Source organism: Saimiri boliviensis, chromosome 13, assembly GCF_048565385.1.
Source record: "Saimiri boliviensis isolate mSaiBol1 chromosome 13, mSaiBol1.pri, whole genome shotgun sequence".
Lineage (NCBI taxonomy): Eukaryota > Metazoa > Chordata > Mammalia > Primates > Cebidae > Saimiri > Saimiri boliviensis.
The window spans coordinates 85,069,054-85,090,173 of record NC_133461.1 but is presented as its reverse complement, the minus strand read 5'-3'; the positions used below and the strand labels follow the sequence as shown (position 1 = coordinate 85,090,173).

General features: G+C 40.8%; 1 protein-coding gene across 1 annotated transcript in view; it reads right to left on the bottom strand.

The window, feature by feature from the left end:
- Nucleotides 1-20,856, bottom strand: part of PPP2CB (protein phosphatase 2 catalytic subunit beta) — a 31,177-nt gene extending 10,321 nt beyond the window's left edge. The window contains exons 1-5 of the mRNA XM_039463366.2: nt 20,361-20,856; nt 7,380-7,589; nt 5,331-5,504; nt 1,954-2,043; nt 1,379-1,540 (exon numbers count right to left, since the gene is read on the bottom strand). Of these exons, the coding sequence (XP_039319300.1) occupies nt 1,379-1,540; nt 1,954-2,043; nt 5,331-5,504; nt 7,380-7,589; nt 20,361-20,462 (738 nt within the window). The 5' untranslated portion in view covers nt 20,463-20,856. The remainder of the gene's footprint in view (nt 1-1,378; nt 1,541-1,953; nt 2,044-5,330; nt 5,505-7,379; nt 7,590-20,360) is intronic.
- Between the last annotated feature and the right edge of the window lie 264 nt (nt 20,857-21,120).

The window sequence follows — 21,120 nt, the reverse complement described above, 5'->3', positions numbered from 1 at the left end:
CACTGGTATCACTAAATTTATTTTTACTATATAAATTTGTGTTAGTTATCACGCTTACACCCTTTTTCTTTGTCTCTACTAGGCAGGTAAAGTTTTCTCTAACATCTTGAAGCTACTCCCTACTAGTCTGGAGGGGTTATGTTCCCTTTATATTCCCTTAGTAATTGTAAAACAGTTCACATTATAATGTAGAAATCTAGCAGACATCATCCTTTTTTGTTTTCCAAGACAGAATCTTGCTCTGTCGCCAGGCTGGAGTGCAGTGGTGCAATCTCAGCTCACTGCAACCTCCGCCTCCTAGGTTCAAGCAATTGTCCTGGCTCAGCCTCCCAAGTAGCATGGACTACAGGCGCGCGCCACCACGCTCAGCTAATTTTTTAGTATTTTTAATAGAGAGGGGGTTTATCATGTTGGTCAGGATGGTGTTGATCTCTTGACCTCATGATTCACCTGCCTCGGCCTCCCAAAGTGCTGGGATTACAGACAGGTGTGACCCACTGTAACTGGCGGACATCATCTTAACCAGGCAATTAAAGTTACCACCACCAGCATTGACACAAGCAGATTTGATGTCTCAAATCTGCTTTGATATGATGCACGGAGGACGACACACCATCTTTCTACAGCAAGACTGCCAAAAATGCATACGATGACTCCTTAACTGCAAGGAAACATCAGTCAAATCCTATCTGAGGGATATTTCTGTCAGATAAAATGCTCTTACTCTTCCAAAATGTCAAGAATATGGAAAACAAAAGAAAATTAGGATTTCCACATCAAAGTAGAATGAACACAACCTAATCTTTGGATCAGATCACACACATACAGTATGCACAAAATTAAATTTTGTTATGAAAGAAATTAGTGAGATAATTAGCAAAATTTGAGTAAAGTGTTCATATTAAATAACAGTACTCTATGAACACAAATTACCCAACTGTAATAACTATATGTTGGTTATGTGACAGCGAGTCCTTGATTCTACGAAATATATGTAGAAAACTGGGAGTAAAAGACTATTTGTCTGCAACAGATAGTCAAATGGTTCAGAAGAAAGTGTGAGAAATGAAGAGGAAAGGAGACATAAAATGGTAAAGCAAATACAGTAAAATATTTAGGGTCAGGAATTTGAATAAAGCATGCAGGGAATTTTGGGGTACTATTTTTGTAACTTTTTTCTAAGTCTCAATTTCAAAAATGAGTTATAATTCTGCTCTGGTCTACCAGTGCTTTCCCTACTTGCTAAAACCACCAAATTTTTCCTCTTTTCAGATAGGTAATAAATGGTAAGGAATGTTTCTTAGTTAAGCCGTGACGCTTTATTACAGAAATATATATTAATCTGAAATAAAAATCATTCTATAAGGAAAGTACATACCTCCATTACAAGCTGGTGGGCACGAGAAACCAGTGTGAGACCATTGGCATGGTTAAAGGTTTCAGAAATGTCTTGTCCAAATGTGTAGCCAGCACCACGTGGTGAAATACCCCATCCACCACGATCATCTGGATCTGACCATAACAGATCACACATTGGGCCCTGGCCAATAAAATTAAGTACATGTTACAAATTATTACCAGTCACACTTTATCTTCTTCACAATGTGATTATATTTTGTTTTTCTTTCTTCTTCTTCTTTTTTTTTGAGACGGAGTTTCGCTCTTGTTACCCAGGCTGGAGTGCAATGGCGCGATCTCGGCTCACCGCAACCTCCGCTTCCTGGGTTCAGGCAATTCTCCTGCCTCAGCCTCCTGAGTAGCTGGGATTACAGGCACGCGCCACCATGCCCAGCTAATTTTTTGTACTTTTAGTAGAGACGGGGTTTCACCATGTTGACCAGGATGGTCTCGATCTCTCGACCTCGTGATCCACCCGCCTCGGCCTCCCAAAGTGCTCGGATTACAGGCTTGAGCCACCGCGCCCAGCCCTCTTCTTTTTAAAACTAAGCTTACCTCATGTGGAACTTCCTGTAAACGATCCAAGGCTCTTATATGATCCAGTGTGTCTATGGATGGAGAGAGGCCACCATGGAGGCAGAATATCTGTTTATGAATTAACAAAAGGGAATGTGTTTGCTTTACTAATTGCTAAAAGTTAACAGAGAGTAATGATTAAAAGTGTCCATCCAAATAGTGCCAACATTTAAACATATTTTGTCCATCTGTTTTTCTTTATAATCCTAGATATTTTATATGGTGTTCCTTCCCCTTTCTCTGGTCAATGGTATTCCCATTCTTGGGACCTGCCATGAAATTTCATTTTCTTTCTTTCTATAGTGATGGAGTCTTGCTGTGTTGCTGAGGATGGAGTGCAGCGGCTATTCACAGGCACGATCACAGTGCAATGCAGCCATGAACTCCTGGGCCCAAGCAATCCTCCTGCCTCGGCCTCCTGAGAAGCTGGGATTACAGGAGCATGCCACTACACCCAACTGCCTTTACAGCTTCTGTGGGTTATTGCTGATCTATACAATTTTTTGTTTCTCTTACAGCAAACACTCTGATTCCTGTTACTGGCTACAATAAATTTTCAGTTTTCTCATATTTTCTAAGTACATTATCAAGTCATTTACAAAAATTGTTTCTTCTCAATGTTTATACCTTTTAATTCTTTTTATTGCTTAGGTTATTGGCCAGGACTTCTAAAACATTTTATGGAATAATACAGATTTTTTGTTTTTTGTAAACTTTTCAAATACCATGCTCTACGCGCTCTACGTGTTCTGAATCAGAACAACACAAGTTTTAACAAGCATTTTCTTTCTCTTTTTCATTTGAATGGAGTTTCACTTTTGTTGCCCAGGCTGGAGTGCAATGGTGTGATCTCGGCTCACCACAACCTCTGCCTCCTGGGTTCAAGCAATTCTCCTGCCTCAGCCTCCTGAATAGCAGGGATTACAGGCATGCACCACCACGCCCAATTAATTTTGTGTTTTTAATAGAGCCAGGTTTTCTCCATATTGGTCAGGCTGGTCTCGAACTCCCGACCTCAGGTGATCTGCCCAAATCAGCCTCCCACCAAAGTGCTGGGATTATAGGCATGAGTCACTGTGCCTGGCCTGATGAGAAGGATCCAATGTTTTACTGATAGTAAAACCAGCATTTCTTTACCCACTTATTATATTTTATAAAATAACTGCTGAGTTTTGAGTTTTGAATCATAAGTATAGGAATTTTTTTCCCAAATGATTTTGATCTGATTTTATTTTTCTGTGCGTGCCACATCTGGTTTGGCACTGGGGTTATACTAGGCATACAGTGTGAGTTTTGAACTCTCCATGTTTTCCCAAGCTCTAGAACACAGAAATTGTATGTTCCTTAAAGGTTTGGTAGAATTAGCCTATAAAACTATCTAGACCTGGTTACTATTGGTAGTTTACTTATATTGGACTAATTTCTGCAAGCCAATTTTAATAATTGGTATTTTACTATAGTAAGCGTCATTCAGCTTTTCAAATGCAGTACAGTAAAGCTGCACCTATTCTTGTGATACACGAGCTTCTGTACAGTTATAATTGTAGTTTATATTCCTAGAGCTTTGTGTCCTCCCTCTTTTCTTCTAGATCAGTTTTGTCCACAATTATTTCTTTTCTAATAACTTTTCAGAAAGAGCAAAAGGAAGAAAGAGAGGAGTGGAGGAAGGAAAAAAATACATGAAAGCTCTACTAATGCACCCGTTTTAAAAACTAGATCCTTCATCAAAACTGATAAGCTACCTTTTAAAAATCATTCTGAACCTCAATTAACCTCAAATAAATAGAACTGTATGCTCCAAAAAAAAAAATCATTCTGTCCAGTAATTTTATTATTTAATGAAGACTCTGTTGCTTCAAAACAATTAAAAACAACCTTAATTAAAATTTAACATCTTTCAAATTCACATTTTCTTTTAACAAGTCTATGCAAAGTATTGTCCTTTCAAATTAATCATAGCAGTGCCCAAAATCATGGCTGAGAAAACAGACTGTCAGGATTACACAGAGAAGGTTATAACCAAATTATATTCCCATGAACAGTCTAAGAGAGTAGTTATTATACTCTTGACAACTTTTATAATAATTAGATAATTATAATGGATTTTTATAATTTAAGAATTATAGCATTTTATATGTTTTATATTTATTTATTATATTTTTTGAGATGGAGCCTTGCTCTGTCACCCAAGCTGGAGTACAATGAAGTGATCTCAGCTCACTGCAACCTCTGTCACCCAGGTTCAAGTGATTCTCCTGCCTCAGCCTCTCTAGTAGCTGGGACTACAGGTGTGCACTGCCATGCCCAGCTAATTTTTGTATTTTTAGTAGAGATGGGGTTTTTCCATGTTGGCCAGGCTGCTCTTAACTCCAGACCTCAGGTCATCTGCCCACCTCAGCCTCCCAAAGTGTTGAGATTACAGGCATAAGCCACCTTGCCCAGCCTATGTTTTGTATTTAAATTTAAATCAGTTCATGCTTACAGTGATTATCTCTAGAAATTGAGATAACAGGAAATTTGCGTAATTTCTTTTTATACCTTTGAATGCTTCATGGTTATGTCTGCACTACTTGTTACAGGCAGAAATAGCATTTGCTTCTTTTTCCTTTTTTTTGTTCTTTGAGATGGGGTTTTGCTGTTGCCCAGGCTAGAGAGCAGTGGTATGATCACGGCTCACTGTCGCCTCAACTTCCCGGGCTGCAGAGATCCTCTTACCTCAGCTTCCTGTGTAGCTAGAACCACAAGCACGCACCACTACGCCTAGCTAATTTTTCAATTTTTTTGTAGAGACAGGGTCTCACTACACTGTCCAGGCTGGTCTTGAACTCCTGGACTCAAGCGATCCTCTTGCTTTCACCTCCCAACATACTAGCCACTGTGCCCAGTCAAGCATTCACTTCTCACGGAAGAAGGTATAATACGCAATGTAAGACTTGCAATTTCCAGAAAAATGGGAATGAAAAGCGTTTCATGGTAACCAGCACTGTGTGTGTATGCAGAGAAAGTTTTAAATAACATCTTGCTTTACTAGTACTATATATCAGTGTCTTAAGCATTTATTTATAATGTTTATCGATATCTTAAGCACACAGCATATTCTTTGGTCAAAAGATTTACACACATATCTGAGAACAACAGGAAAATTTGTCGGTCCAAATGTACATGAAACTTATCCACTCCCCTGCTTTGAAATTTTAAGTATAAGGGAAGGAGGAGGAAAAGGCCAAAGAGATGCAGAAACACATGTCATGTAAATCTAGACCCTAACTTACCAATAGTCAATCTTTGCCTTCATTTACCTCCTCCCTGCCTCACTTTCTTTTAACAAGTAAGATGTAAAGCACACACATACATACCTGTCCATCTACTAAAGCTGTAAGTGGAAGATAATCAAAGAGATCTGTAAAATATTTCCAAACATTGGCATTCCCATACTTTCGCAGACATTCATCATAAAAGCCATATACTTGAGTAATTTGTCGGCTTTCATGATTTCCTCTCAATATTGTAATGCGTTCTGGATAACGCACCTGGAAGAAAAGAAATAAAATCACATAGTAAAATCAGATTTTTACCAGTGTCATGTGAAGCACATTAGTCTCTGATCCATTTTTAAAAATGGCTCTTTTGGCCACCAGAAAAATTAAATGTTAATTTCATTTTCAAAATAAAAAAACTTGCTTATTCATAACCAGGTCTTACTGGTTAACATTTGACATGTTTATTATAATCATCCTTTTTCATCATGTTTATACCACTCTCATCAAAACCTTTAACTAATACTTATATTACTATAATAAACTTGTATCTGATACTGTTTCTATTATCTTCTTCATCATCAAATTATTATTACTTTTCTAAATCTTTCCAGAACACTATGACTTCTTACCACTGAATGAACAGTGAAAATCACAGGTTTGAAACTGCGACAAACTCCTCTACAGATTAACTTCTTCCCTTTTCAATTTGTATTTCCCACAGGAAGACTGGATTTGCCAATAATAACACAAAAACAGGCCCTTGACAAAACTGGGCAAGATTTCAAATGTATTAATAGTTTCCTTTCTATTACAAAACAAAAACATAAGCAACTAGTCAGGAATGTATCTGATAAGAAATATGAAAAAGCACTGGATTCTGCAAATCAAGCAAAAAGCTGCAAGTATAGACTTCAATTCATACATATTTTACTAAGCATATGTTATGTGTCTAACATGAGTTTGGAGCTATAAAGCCAGGTACCAGGTCTACACAAGTACAGTTATGAGCTGTGCAACGTTTTTGTTAACAATATTACATGTATAACATTGGCTGGAGCAACAGACTATACCACACAGCCTTGGTGTGGAGTAGGCTATACCAGCTAGGTTTGTTTAAGTTCGAAAGATGACAAAATTTATGGAACGCATCAATCCAAGATAACAAAATCACCTAATGGCACATTTTTCAGAATGTATGCCTGTAGTTAAGTGACCCATGACTGTGTAATATATGTGTTCTGCTGTTGAGGGTCTAACTCACCAAGGAGATATGTAGAAGAAGTAATACAAGGCAATAAGCCACTTCTGCAGCATAAATAAGGGCTGGGAGAATTAAGTTTCCTCATAGTAATTTAGAGCAGAAGGAATAAGGCTAAAATGGTTGAAGGATACATGGAAGAAGTGAGACCTGAGCTGAGTCTTGGCAGAAAGCCTAAGAAATCAGGGACAGAGTAACCTCATGGGGGAAATCGAATAAGGAAATAAACGGGGGGGTTGGAGAAGATAAAAAAAAAAAAAGGAAATAAGAAACTTTGATATGAGACGGAATTTATGCTACCAATCACTGGCAGGCAGATTCAGAATAGAGTATAGAAAGCCAGGCAAGGAGTTTGAGTTTGATTCTACAGGCAATAGGCAATCAAGAGGAAGTAACAATATAAAAGTGTCAAATAAGAGAGATTTAATCAGCCAGCATATGCCAGGTGAACTGGGGGGCGGGGTGGGGGAGGATAATCAGACCTTAGAGACAGAAATATTAGTTACTAAGCCATTGCAACAGTTGAACTTTGAAGTGATAAATGGTGTGGTAAAAATAGTAAGACACAGGAATAATAGACTTTTCAAAACAAGGATTTAAAAAGACCTGTTTATTGACTCAATATGACCAATAATATGGTGGGTAATCCAAGACTTCAGCTATGGACTACTCGAGAGAATGATACATTTACCAGGAATACACACAAGTTACTTTTCACCTCTCCTTAAAAAAGATGTAAAACCAATTATTATTTTAAGGGGCTATAAACTGAATGGACCATAAAACAGATGATATGCAATCCTGTCATTCTTGCCTTTTGCCTGGTTTAAATCTTGAAAACAAACAAACAAACAAACAACAAAACAACTGAATTTCAATAATCATACCTTTAATGCTACAAGAAGAGTCACAGTCTCCACTGAATAATATCCTCTGTCTACATAGTCACCCATGAATAAGTAGTTTGTATCTGGTGATTTTCCACCAATTCTAAAGAGTTCCATAAGATCATGAAATTGACCATGCACATCTCCACAGACAGTAACAGGGCAACGAACCTCTTGCACATTTGATTCTTTTGTTAAAATTTCCTTTGCCTGTTAGAAAAGTGAAATCAACAATTAAAAAAAAATTCTATCACAAAATTAAAGTACCATTTCTTATCCATTAAAAGAAAATTTTGGGGAAAATAATACTTGAAATGTGCCTTATAAAAACATATGTGAAAACCAAACCACAACGAGATACCACTTTATTAGAAAGGCTACAATAAAAAAGACAGTTAATAAGTGTTGCAAACATGTAGAGCAATTGGAACCCTCATACACTGTTGGTAGAAATGCAAAATGGTACAGCTGCTATGGAAAACAGTCAGGAAGTTCCTCCAAAGTTAAACCTAAAATTACTATATCATCCAGCAGTTCCGCTTCTAGGTATATACTCAAAAGAAATGAAATCTGGTTTATACATGTTCATGGCAGCATAATTTGTAGCAGCCAAAAAGCAGAAACCACCAGATGTTGGTCAATCGATAAATGGACATAATATACCCATACAATGGAACAGTTATCCAGCCATGAAGAAATGAAGTACTGATACATGCTACAACTTTGAAGACATTATGCTAAATGCAAGTCAGTCAGTCACAAATGGTCACATAATGTACAATTCCATTTACATGAAATGTCCAGAATAGGCAAATCTCCGAGGCAGAAGTTCTGTGTTTTAAAAAAATAACCTTATTATTCACAAGTTTAAAAAGTTAATGAAGAAAAAAGTCACAAGTTACTCAAATTCTTGTGTAAATATTCTTACATCAATTTACAGGCCAACCCTGAATACCTTTATTCCAATTATTTTATATTTATAGAATTAAGTTAGAACATACTATTAGGTGGTCCCGAAGTACAGAATTTATGCTTAAATACTGGCAAAAAAAAAAAAAAATGTTCTGACTAAATCAAAGTTCACTAACAGCTCATCTATCTAGCCTCTTAGTCTGTAACAGCAAAATAAAATTTAAAAGCCTCTGAAGTAAAAAAACAAGACATCATAAAAGTGTATGTACCTCCCTACTAACCCACCAGAACAATCTCTTAGGCCTTATTCTGGGCCTACTGTTATCTACAAAATTCTAACAAGCTATTTACCGAGTTTCCAGGTCCATGACAAATTAGAAACAGAAAACCATGAAAATAAGAGGAAGAAACAACCGGATGGCTAGAGTAGTTAAAACAACACAGGGCAACAGGGAGTGGTGGCTCATGACTGTAATCCCAGCACTTTGGGAGGCAGTGAGGGGAGGATGGCTTGAGTCCAGGAGTTTCAGACCAGCCTGGGCAACATAGTGAGACCTCTGGTCTTTACAAAAAATTAAAAAAAAAAAAAGCTGGTGTGGTGGTGTGTGCCTATAGTTTCAGCTATTTAGGAGGGTGGAGTGGGAGGACAGCTAGAGCTGGGGAGTTCAAGGCTGCAGTGAGCCATGGTTGCATCACTTTGTACTTAACCCTGGGCAACAGAGTGAGACAGAAGAAAAAAGGCAACACCACAGCACGATAAAAGTCAAACAGGATGAAGCTTAAAGTAGAGCCCATTAAGTAGATGACAGCTCAGAATGGTGGGTGAGTGCAACTATAGGAACAGACAATTCTCTGCCCCTTCAGTGATTTGATAATCTGAAGAATATTTGAAAACTTGAATTTTGAGTTTCTTTTTTTTTTTTGGTCTTTTATTTATTTATTTATTGTTAACACCTATTATGCCATGAATTCATAGGGAATAGGTTCCAGCAGGTCAGGCTCCTTCCCACTGGTTCTCACAAAGTGTGCTTCTCTGGGTGGAGCAGGCTGGCGCTTCAGTTGGACCCAGGTACCTTTCTCTTTGGCTTCTTTCTTTTTCTGATCATTTTCCTTCACACGTTTTAGGAAGCTATCTCGGCTCTTAGAGTGCTTGATGTGCTCAATACGCACATTAATTCTCTTGGCAAGAATCTTGCCCTTAACTTGTTTGTTTACAACAATGGCAACAGCATGCTGGGTAACACTGGAGACCCTTCCAGTTTTGCCATGATAACATTTGTGGGGCATTCCTTTTTGAACAGTGCCCATTCCCTTGATGTCTACAATATCACCTTTCTTATAGATTCACATATACGTGGCCAAAGGAACAACTCCATGTTTTCTAAAAGGCCTAGAGAACATGTATCGAGTGCCTCTCCTCTTTCCCTTTGTGTTCGTCATTTTGGTGAATTACTGGAAGATGGCGGTTCTGGCCGAAAGGCGAATTTTGAGTTTCATTGTATGCTCCTGCTGCTGTACATTTTTGTCAATAGGCTTTAACACTAAGCTGAGGGATACTCAATCTGTAGTGATTTTCAAAATACCCTATAGTTTGTATACACACTGTAGGAATCACAAAGTTACTCCAGCCCCAGATTACTTTGTGCCAACTGGATGCACCCAGCACAGACTTTTAATCTGAAGCAACTCTAAACAGGAGGGACAATGGCAAGTTCTATTCCAACAGAAGTGTTCTCTCCAGTGTTCTAAAACATTTCTAAGGTATAATTTTGACTGTATCTCTATAACTTCCCTTAATTTCTGCAAAGTGCTCATGCTTGGTTCTCCAACTTTCCTTTTGTTTCCAGTCTATTATATTTTCTTCTACAAATGCCCTTTCTGCTTAGAGCCTGGTAGGATTCCCAAGAGTTACGAACAATATAGCCCATACTTTCTTCTCCTTGCCTGTAACTAATTAGAATGAGATTATATGCACTGAAGTCTTTCAGAAAACATGGGATTTTCAGTTTTAATCTAACTGTGTAATCTTAAGGCCTTTATACCCTTCCGTTTCTTTTCCTGAGATCACAAATTAAACAATAATTTTATCAGAAGCCAAGTTTATTCCACAGACAGTTCCTAATACACCACAAACATTCTGTACCCCATGTTTTTTTGCATATGAAGAACATGGCCGAGGAGATTATATACAGAAACATAATAATGGTTGTCTGGGAGGTAGAAGGGCAATGGATAGGGAAGGTGGGTGGAGTGCATTTGCTTTCTTTCCTACCTTTCTGAGGTACTTGCAATATTTTTTTTGAGACAGGGCCTCACCCTGCTGCCCAGGCTGGAGTGCAGTGGTGTGAACAAGGCTCACTGCAGCCTCAATCTCCTGGGCTCAGTCTTCCCACATCAGCCTCCCAAAATGCTCAGATAACAGGTCTGAGACACCACGACTGGCTGATGCTCGAAATTTTAAAAAACAAATTCTGTATTACATTTTCAAACGAAAAAAACCTGACTTCTTAAACTTCAAAACAAATTCCAGATGGTAGTAATTATAAAAACCACTACAGTGTTATATCCACACAAGGGAATTTTATTCAGCAATAAAAAGGAATGAAACATGGGTTTTCATGGAACCCACGTTTTCCAGATACATACTGCAATATGCAGGAATCTTGGAAACCTGCTAAAAGAAGGAAGCCAAACACAAAGACATAACCCTGGAAATGAAATTCAAATCAAAAGTACAGAGAAGAGGCTGGTCGTGGTGGCTCACGCCTATAATCCTCTTTGGGAGGCTGAGGTGGGCAGATCACTAAGCCAGGAGTTCAAGACCAGCTTGGCCAACATAGTGAAAGCTCATCTCTACTAAAAATACAAAAAATTAGCTGGGTGTGGTGGCAGGTGCCTGTTATCCCAACTACTCAGGAGGCTGCGGCAGGAGAATCGCTTGAACCTGGGAGATGGAGGTTGCAGTGAGCTGAGATTGCACCATTGCTCTAAAGGATGGGTGACAGTGCAAGATGCCGTCTCAAAAAAAAAAAAAAAAAAGTACACAGAAGAAACAACTGTGGGAATGCTGACAATGCTGCTGTTGGAGAGACCCCAAATATGCAGCTAGGAACTCAGCAACATGCATAAACTTAATGACATAAAGAAGTGAAAATGCAAATTTAATGCATAAATGAGGAAAATGATTTTGATGAGAGGATAAAGATATACCAGAAGAAGTGACACTAGCAAAAATCTCCTTCATAGTATTCTCAGAGGTATTCCATGACACTGAAAGCACAAAGAAGGCTGGGGGCAGTGGCTCACACCACCTGTAATCCCAGCACTTTGGGAGGCTGAGGCAGGAGGATCACTTGAGCCCAGGAGTTCAAGATCACCTTGGACAACATGAGGAGACACTGTTTCTACAAAAAATGAAAAAACTAGCCAGGTGTGGTGGTGTATTCCTGTAGTCTCAGCTACTCAAGAGACTGAAGTGTGAAGACAGATGGAGTCCAGGAGTTCAAGGCTGCAGTGAGCTATGATCACGTTACTGCACTCCAGCCTAGGCGACAACAAGGCCCTGCCTTTAGAGAAAAAAAAGGCAACTTCCTGGACCTGCCCAAGACAGAGTCAATCAGTCTCTGGAATGGAGTCAAGGAACCTGAATTTTTTATTTCCTTCCCAAATGATTCTTACATACACTTAAAGTTTAAGGAAAAGATGGAGAAACTACATAAAAATCCTAAAACTTGCACAGCAAAAATTATACACAAACTAGAAAAGAATATTTTGAACATTTAAAAATTGAACTTTTAATTTCAAAGAATTTATACAATCAAGAAAAGACAAAATAGTTTTTTTCTTTTTGAGACAGCCTCACTCTGTCACCCAGGCTGGAGTGTACTGGCACAATCTTGGCTCACTGCAACCTATGCCTCTTGGGTTCAAGAGATTCCCCTGCCTCAGCCTCCTGAGTAGCTGTGATTATAGGTGCATGCCTCCATGCCCAGGTAATTTCTGTAATTTTGGTAGTGACAGGGTTTCACCATGTTGGTCAGGCTGGTCTCGAACTCCTGACCTCATGATCTGCCCACCGTGGCCTCCCAAAGTGCTAGGATTATAGGCATGAGCCACCATGCCAGGCTGATAAAATACAAAATTAAAACAAAAAAGAATATGCCAACTCAACTGGAAAATTCTCTCACACTGTACACACTCCACAATTCTGATAAATATAACCGTGTTTTCTTCATGTATTTTGGTATTGCCATGTATTTTGATTAAGGTTCTTGTCCCTTAGAATTTGTTATGGAATAAAAATCTGCGTAGTGAAGAATTAACCTCATCCAAAAAGAGATCTGGCCTTTGTCCCTTGGATTTCCTGCTTGGTAAAAAGTCACTCTCTGCATGGGGGCCCTGACTTGCAGACGGTTAACAACGTGATTAACGATGCGGGCTTTGGGTGACTCCATTATCAGTTTGGTCTCTGGAGGACTGGAGACTACAGATGTCAGTCCCTCTTGTATTCTGTCCTATGTGTCTCCTCCCTTGGCTTACTTTAAATTGTACTCATTCCCTGTAATAAACCATAATCATGACTGTAACAGCTTTAAGAGAGTTCTGCGAGTCATTCCTGTGAATCACTGAACCTAAGAGTGGTTTTGGGAACCCACTGAACTTGTAATTGGTGCCAAAAGTGAGGCAGTCCTGGGGAGAGTTCCCTGTAATTTACAGTTCACTAAACTTTATTTTTTATTTGTTTGCTCTTCTGAAGGTACATGACTAAACTTTTGAAGACGATGTCAGAGGTGAGAGCAGTATTAGGGACTGTGCCTTCTATCTCTTGCACAATTCTTTTATATTACAAAAGTAAACCACATTATAAAGAATTTGGAATGTTTTCTATGACCACCCTAGTAAAAACAAAACAAAACAAAACAGCCTCTTGAATTCAAGCCCATCACTGTCCCCATCTTTTGCTTTTTCTTTCCAGCAAGAATCACTGCCTGGTGTTCATTAATGAGGTCCCCTCTTCACAGCTCAATCTCTAGCACCTTGAACAGTCACAGGCGTCACCAAACTTTTTACACAAGGGGCCAGTTCACTGTCCCTCAGACCGTTGGAGGGCCGCCACATACTGTGCTCCTCTCACTGACCACCAATGAAAGAGGTGCCCCTTCCTTAAGTGCAGCGGGGGGGCCGGATAAATGGCCTCAGGGGGCCGCATGCGGCCTGCGGGACGTAGTTCGGGGACGCCTGGTCTGGTACATAATGGTTCAACTCAACTCTGTGGCATGTATGGGATAAATACATAGTGGTAGGATTCTGTCAACCACTCCTCTCCTTTCTTCCTCAATGACCAACAATAAGCGCCTCTTTTGCTGCTCAAGCCAAGTCGAGAATGCACTGAACCAATTCTGAGTGCTCCTCACCCAGGACATAAATATCATGTGGAACTCTTTTTTTTTTTTTTTTTTTTTGAGACGGAGTTTCACTCTTGTTACCCAGGCTGGAGTGCAATGGCGTGATCTCGGCCGACCGCAACCTCCGCCTCCTGGGTTCAGGCAATTCTCCTGCCTCAGCCTCCTGAGTAGCTGGGATTACAGGCACGCGCCACCATGCCCAGCTAATTTTTTGTATCTTTAGTAGAGACGGGGTTTCACCATGTTGACCAGGATGGTCTTCATCTCTTGACCTCGTGATCCACCTGCCTTGGCCTCCCAAAGTGCTGGGATTACAGGTGTGAGCCACCACACCCAGCCCACGAACTCTTTTAAAGGAAGATGAAACTTAATTATTTCCCTCTCTATAAAATGAGATTTTGAGCAAAATTAAACTACCGCCTACACGCTCTATCTTGCACATTAAAAAAAATCCAATTATGCTATAAAGTTAATTAAAATAAGCTTTCTTCTAAGACTGAATAGGTGAGAACACTTAAATTAACTTCCCCATCCCAGTCTCAAAATAAAAACGATTGTATTTGTATAAAATATTCACTTAGATCTTCAAAGGAGTTTTTTTGTACATTTTTGGTGTAACATAATGCTATTATAGCGAAAGTCAGGAATCTCAGGTTGCACCTCAGGATTGTCTTTTAATTCTTTTGATAACAATAGCATCTCAGTCAAAAAACAGTTTACAAGGAATGATTACAGACATTTTAAATTATAAAGGACACAACAGCAAACCAGTTCTAAGCTTGAGCTCTTGAGCTCTCCCATTCTCCAGAAAGGAAACGGAATCTGTAATACACAGAACTCCAGGACTAACATGATTATTAATAAAATTTAGACTTGAAAAGTAACGTACGTCAAGGAAGAAAAGATGTCTTCATGCAAGTTTCTTTAAACAATCTGGATTAGGTTTGATTTCACTATATTTACTTGAAGGAAATCAGTTCAAAACAATAAAAAATTTCTATTTAATACAGACTCAGATTTCTCAATACAGATTATGTCTGTAATTTTAATAACATTCTTCTTAGAAAACACTACATTCAAAAATAATCTAGGAAAATAAATTAAGCATTAATTCCCTCTTCAATTTCTGGCATTTTCATTTCCATTTCCTTTTACCAAAGAAGGGGTTCATTCACCAAGTCTTATAGCATTTGTACTGAGGAAAAGACTGTGAAGATAAAATTTCTGCATGATCTTCAAATAAGAATAAAAGGCACACACTGCAAATAAAAATACACAATGAAAATAAATTTTACACTGTAGGTATGTAATCTGACATGTCATATATAAAGTAGAAAAATGTAACAAAGTCCACTTTCCCTTCATTAGCAATAGTTCATGCTGGTCTAAATTGATTTAATTTACCTGTCCACTAAGAGAGGCTGGCTTAGGTAAGCAAGTTCAGTCACTAGAATTGGGTCTCAACCCTCTAGTTCACTGTACTCATGCCATTCCTCTTCACAGTAAAAAAGGAGCTATTTTCTTTATCACTGTATTTTAGACTTTATCAATGGACCCCCAAAGCAGGCACTAATTTTTGCTCAGGGGAAGTTAAAAATGGAAGTACCAGTTAGGCATTTTGCTGGTGAAGACCGTTATTTTTATTTTTTTTAAGCTGTAATCAATCACAGAAAGTAACCTAAAAAATTTTTCTCAATTCACAAAAATCACTCATTTTTACCAGGGTCTGATCTTCATTAAGATGGTTTTGGGCATTCAGGAACAAGCACTATTTCACATTAGTGTAAGTAAGCACTAATGTGAAATAAGCACTATTTTACATTAGGAGTAAGTCATATCCTAAAGATATTTCTGCTTATTGCAAGGCTAACACCAGGACTCAGAAATATTTCCATCAGTTCAATATAAAATTTACATTATTTATACTCCAACACAAGCCTCAACATTTTTCTCAATAGGTGCTTTATAATCCTCAGAATAAAGATCTGCCAGTACACAAACTGGCTGAATTTCCCTCCCCACCTAAAGAATCATCACCACGGTTCTTCAGTTATATAGAATGTATCAGGTCAAAGAGCTTAACATTTTTACTCTTTCTGAGACAAGAGTTAAATATAGTTCTAGTCACAGAGTGTCCTGATCAGTGCCAGCCTGGCTCTCTAGGCACACAATCTTCTAAAATAACTGCATACTGCAGATGCAGGAATGAATCACAGAAGCAATTTCTCTGCACACAAAAGAGGAGTCAAATTCACAATCAGCTTCAAAAGCTGGATTGCTAATTTAAGTTAGTGTTAAGAGCTAGTCTTCCCAGAAGACATGCCTTGCTATTTTATGCAAACAATTTTTCACTAGGCAGAAATTAACCTTGGAAGCCAGACACATCATACCATTCATACTCTTATTTTTTTGTAGTAATTCACCCACTGGCACTAGGATGTATTTTATTTTTGCTACTACCTCAAAATAGGCCTTTACTAGTACTACTCTGGTCTTGATTTCAGTGGACTCCTTCGGTTTTCAGGGAATCTGAGTTAGAACAGAAATTTAAGGGAAAAACCACCATCATACAATGTAACTTTCTATAGAAGAGTATTTCCAATAGAATTTAAAAAATTAAAAAAAAAAAAAAATCCCAAATCTAATCACAAGGAGAGTTAAATAACGATGATTTATATAATTAGGTTTGACTTTTTATTTTTCTTATATATTCTTTCTATACGCCTACCATTCTTGCCCTGGAAAGGTAAGTATTAAGTAGACCAAGTCAGGAGTAAAGTTACTTTACATAACTGCTATTAATCCCAGTACTCTGTGGTTCACATTACAGAGACCTTTTCAGGGTTCTATAGCCACTATATATAAAAATCTCCTTTGAAGTACATTTACCACAGAAGAGTCACATCAGCACATTTATTTATTTTGCATTTCTTTACAAAAAAAAATAGGTAATACTTAAGATTAAAACGTTCAGCCTTTCTTCATTTAAAGTTCACTGAGTGCTTACTTCTCATTAGGACTTAACGTGGACAGTATTTTTTTTTTTTAAACTGCACTCTGTCACCCAGGCTGGAGAGCAGTGGTTTGATCATTGTTCACTGTAACCTCTGCCTCTCAGGGATTCTTGTGCCTCAGCCTCCCAAGTAGCTGGGAGTGCAACACTACACCCAGCTCATTTTTTTTTTTTTAAGTTAGATGCAGGGTTTGGCCATGTTGGCCAGGCTGGTCTCAAGCTCCTGGTCTCAAGTGATCAACTGCATCAGCCTCCCAAAGTGCTGAGATTACAGGCGTAAACCACTGTGCCTGGCCAATGGGTAGTATCCTAGCACGTACAAACAACCCCGGAGGACTGGTACATATTATCTCTGTCATAAGGAATGAGAGGTGCAGAGAGACTGACAGCTAGCAAGCTGTGAAGCAGGACTGGAACTCAGACAGGCTGAATGCTACACTTGTTATGTATGAACAAGGAGGATGGGGTAGGGATACAAACTGGAACTAGGGACTAAAGTCTGAAAATATACACATACATACACAAACCACAAAACTAGGTCACGGCTGCCAGAAGAGGGCTGCAAAACCAAACATGGCTCAAAAGAGTAGAAAGAAATGAGTATTATCACACTTCTCCATCTCATTGGCAACTCCATCAATGGGGGCAGGGAAAAAGAGGAATGAATTTCACTAACAAATTTTTTTGTGGATAAGTACAAATATTCAAAGAAAAAATGGGCTGGGAATGGTGGCTGACTCCTGCAATCCCTGCACTTTGGGAGGCCAAGGTGGGAGGATCACTTGAGCTCAGGATTTCGAGACAAGCCTAGGAAACATGATGAGATCCCATACAAAAAAATAAAAAAAAAAAATCCTGGTGTGGTGACACGTGTCTGTGGTCCCAGCTACTTGAGAGGCTGAAGTGGGAGGATCCCTTCGGTCCTGGAGGTCAAGGCTGCAGTAAGTCATGATTGTCCCACCGTACTCCAGCCTGACTGACACACCAAGACTGTGCCTTAAAAAAAAAAAAGCTAGTAAGATACAAGAAATCTTTTTTTTTTTTTTGAGACAGAGTCTCACTCTGTTGCCACGCTGGAGTGCAGTGACGCAATCTCAGTTCACTGCAACCTCTACCTCCTGGGTTCAAGCGATTCTCTTGCTTCAGCCTCCCGAGTAGCTGGGACTACAGGCACGCACCACCATGTCCGGCTAATTTTTTGTATTTTTAGTAGAGATTGAGTTTCACCATATTGGCCAGGATCTGCCCACCTCAGCCTCCCAAAGTGCTGGGATTACAGGCGTGAGCCACTGCGCCTGGCTGAGACAATCTTACATACACCTATAAAGTCCTAGGAACTGTTAGTCTGATTTACTTAGGAGCCGAAGTAAAAAAAAAAAAATAATCTCTCTTGACAAACACAGAAAGTTTCACAAGTGATTGACACTCTGGTGTGATTATTTCAAGGTACAGTAGTGGTACACTATTCTTCTCTAGGAGTTCATCTTAAAATTATTAGAAAGTCAATGGGGGCTGTGCACCGGGTTCAAGCCTGTAATCCTAGCACTTTGATGGACTGAGGTGGGCGGATCACTTGGGGCCAGGAGTTCAAGACTAGCCTGACTGGTCAACATGGCGAAATCCCATCTCTACTAAAAATGCAAAAAATTCGCAGTGCATAGTGGTGTGCACCTCTAATCCCAGCTACTAGGGAGGCTGAGGCAGGAGGATCCCTTGAACTCAGGAGACGGAAGCTGCAGTGAGCAGAGATGGCATGACTGCACTCCAACCTGGGTGACAGAGTGACACTTTGTCTCAAAACAAAAACAAAAAGAAAACAACAAAAAAAGAAAGTCAATGGGAAAAACAGATTCAACTAACACTTTGCCCATAACTTCAAGTCTGCATTCTGTTGTTCATGGCAAGGTTAACTGACTCAGCTCATTTCAAACCTGTACATTTCACTACACATTAGAGCTTGAGAAAGATATTTAAAGCATAAATTTTAAGACATAATAAAATGAATGTTGACTGAAGCCACAAGTAAGCAGTTTGTTTCAGAAAAAGAAAAATACCACTTGCTTGGGATTTCTATTTACAAAAACAAATCCTTCTGTGTGAACCAACAGTTACTTAATACATAAAGGTCCCGGGCAACATTACACCCGTTAAAAACACCATTTTAACTTAACACTATCTATCAGTGCTTTTTTCCTAAGTAAATTTCATGATTTTAAGAATGTCCTAAAACAAGACTAACAAAAATTTGTCCTTTTCCAGTGTACTTCTGCGATATCATGATTTCCAAGCGTTATGGTTAAAAGAAAAAAAATGTAGAGTATGTTAAAAATAAATAACGTCGTTACTTCATGGACTTCAAATGGAAACTTTTAACATAAAAATACATGAAAATTATTCAGTCCATCTTATAAAGGATAAATGTGGAAAACTAGACTTTAAAGACGGAGAGATGGAAATAATTCCAGAGGTTAAGAAAACAACGGATACATAATTTATAAAATGAAGATCACTTTACACACTCACAAACGATGTAAAAGAAAGAACTGATCACCTGCATGCATTATTCTTTGGAAAAAACTTTATATTAAAAACGAAAATAATTGTCTGAAAAGTGGTACCATGCGTGAAAACACCCCCCCACCCCATCATTTTCAGCAGACACGGTTCCCAAACTCAAGACCCGCTCTCGTTTCTGAAAATCAACGCTTTACTTCCAAGAGCGAGTGAACGCAAAGACCAGTCACCATCTGTTTCCACCAAAGTCAACCTCTATTTTAAATATCGCAGTTGGCCATCACGCCTACCTCTCCATAAACAAACGCTTGACACGTTAAAGAGCCAGTAATTTTTTTTTTCTTTTTTCAGAGACAGGGTCTCGTTCTGTCGCTCAGGCTGGAGTACAGTGGCGCGATTTCGGCCAACTGCATCCTCCACCTCCTGGGTTCAAGCGAACCTCCGGCCTCAACCTCACGAATAGCTGGGATTACTGGCACACGCCACCATGCTCCACTAATTTAAAAAAAAATTTTTTTTTTTTTTTTGTGGAGACGGGGCCTCACTATGTTGACCAGGCTGGTCTCTCAACTCCTGGACTCAAGCAATCCTCCAGCCTCAGCCTCCCGAGTAACTGTGACCACAGGTGTGAGTCACAGCACTTGTGAGTTAGTGATTTTTGAGATGCCCCGTTCGCCTGACAAAAATTCTACATTAATTAACAAGTTCATTAGTAAGCACGGCATTCTGGTTAATTTTAGGTGCATTTTCAGAGACAGCACTGCTCCTTTTCGGACGCCGCTCTCGCTAGCCCCACTCGGGACATGCTGGCGTGGCAGGAACTCCCCAGGGGAGCGCAGGCAACCTGACCAACATCAGGCTCGACTCCGGGGGCGCGCTGCCCTGCCCGTCCACACCCGAGCCCCCACGCCCGGGATCTGGGCCGCCGGCCGCGGGCGTGGGGCCGGACAAGGGCAGCCCAACGCTCCGGTCCCTACCGGCCGGGCCCCCCGCCTGAATGGACGCCGGAGCCGCAGCACCGCAGGCCCTCCGTGGGCCAAGCCTGGCCGGGAGCGGCCGGGCCCGGGACGTAGCAGAGCGGCGGCCGCGGCCCGTCCCAGCCTCGCGCTCCCGCACTCGCCCCAGCGGCGCCCTCACCTTCTCGCACAGCGTCCGCACTTGGTTCTCGTTCAGCTGCTTACACTCGTTCAGCTGCTCGACCCACTGGTCCAGCTCCTTGGTGAACGCCTTGTCGTCCATGGCGGCCCGATCCCGATGCGGATCCCGAGCCCCTGCCCCGCCGCCGCCCTCCCCCCACCCCACCCGCCCCCGGCCCCGGCCCGGGCCCCGCTCCCCTCTCCCTCCGCCGCCGCCGCCAGATCCCACTGGGCGAAGACGGAGCCGGGGAGGGCGGCCGCGGGCCCCGCGCCCCGCCCAAGCCCAGAAGGCGGCTCCTAGCGCGCGGCCTGGAGGAGACCCCTGCCCGCCCTTCCTCGCCTGGCCGCGCGGCGCGCGAGTCGGTGAAGGACGCGGGGAGGTGCCGGGGAGCGCGCCGCGGGTTCTCGGCCAACTCCCGCTGGACGATGGCCGTCCGCCGCCACCTCACGCCCGCCGGCCTCTCCCGGCTATCTTTCCCCTTCTCTCGCTCTTTCTCGCCCCTCCCTCCAGGTTTCCGTCATCGCTCGGGCATTTCCGCCGGGAAAAGGCGAGTAGGCGGCGCCGCCGGGCCAGGGTGCACTAGGAGCAGAACAGCGCCCTCGCTTGGCTCGGCGGAGAAACGGTCCTAGGAGGCTGGGGTCCCTCCTCCTTTCCCAGCCCTGCCCCAGACCAAGCTCTGCTGGTTTTCCCTTCAGATATACTGATCTCTGGGCACTTTGTCCTCACTTTAGCTTCCTGCAGTACTTTTTCAGTGCTCTGG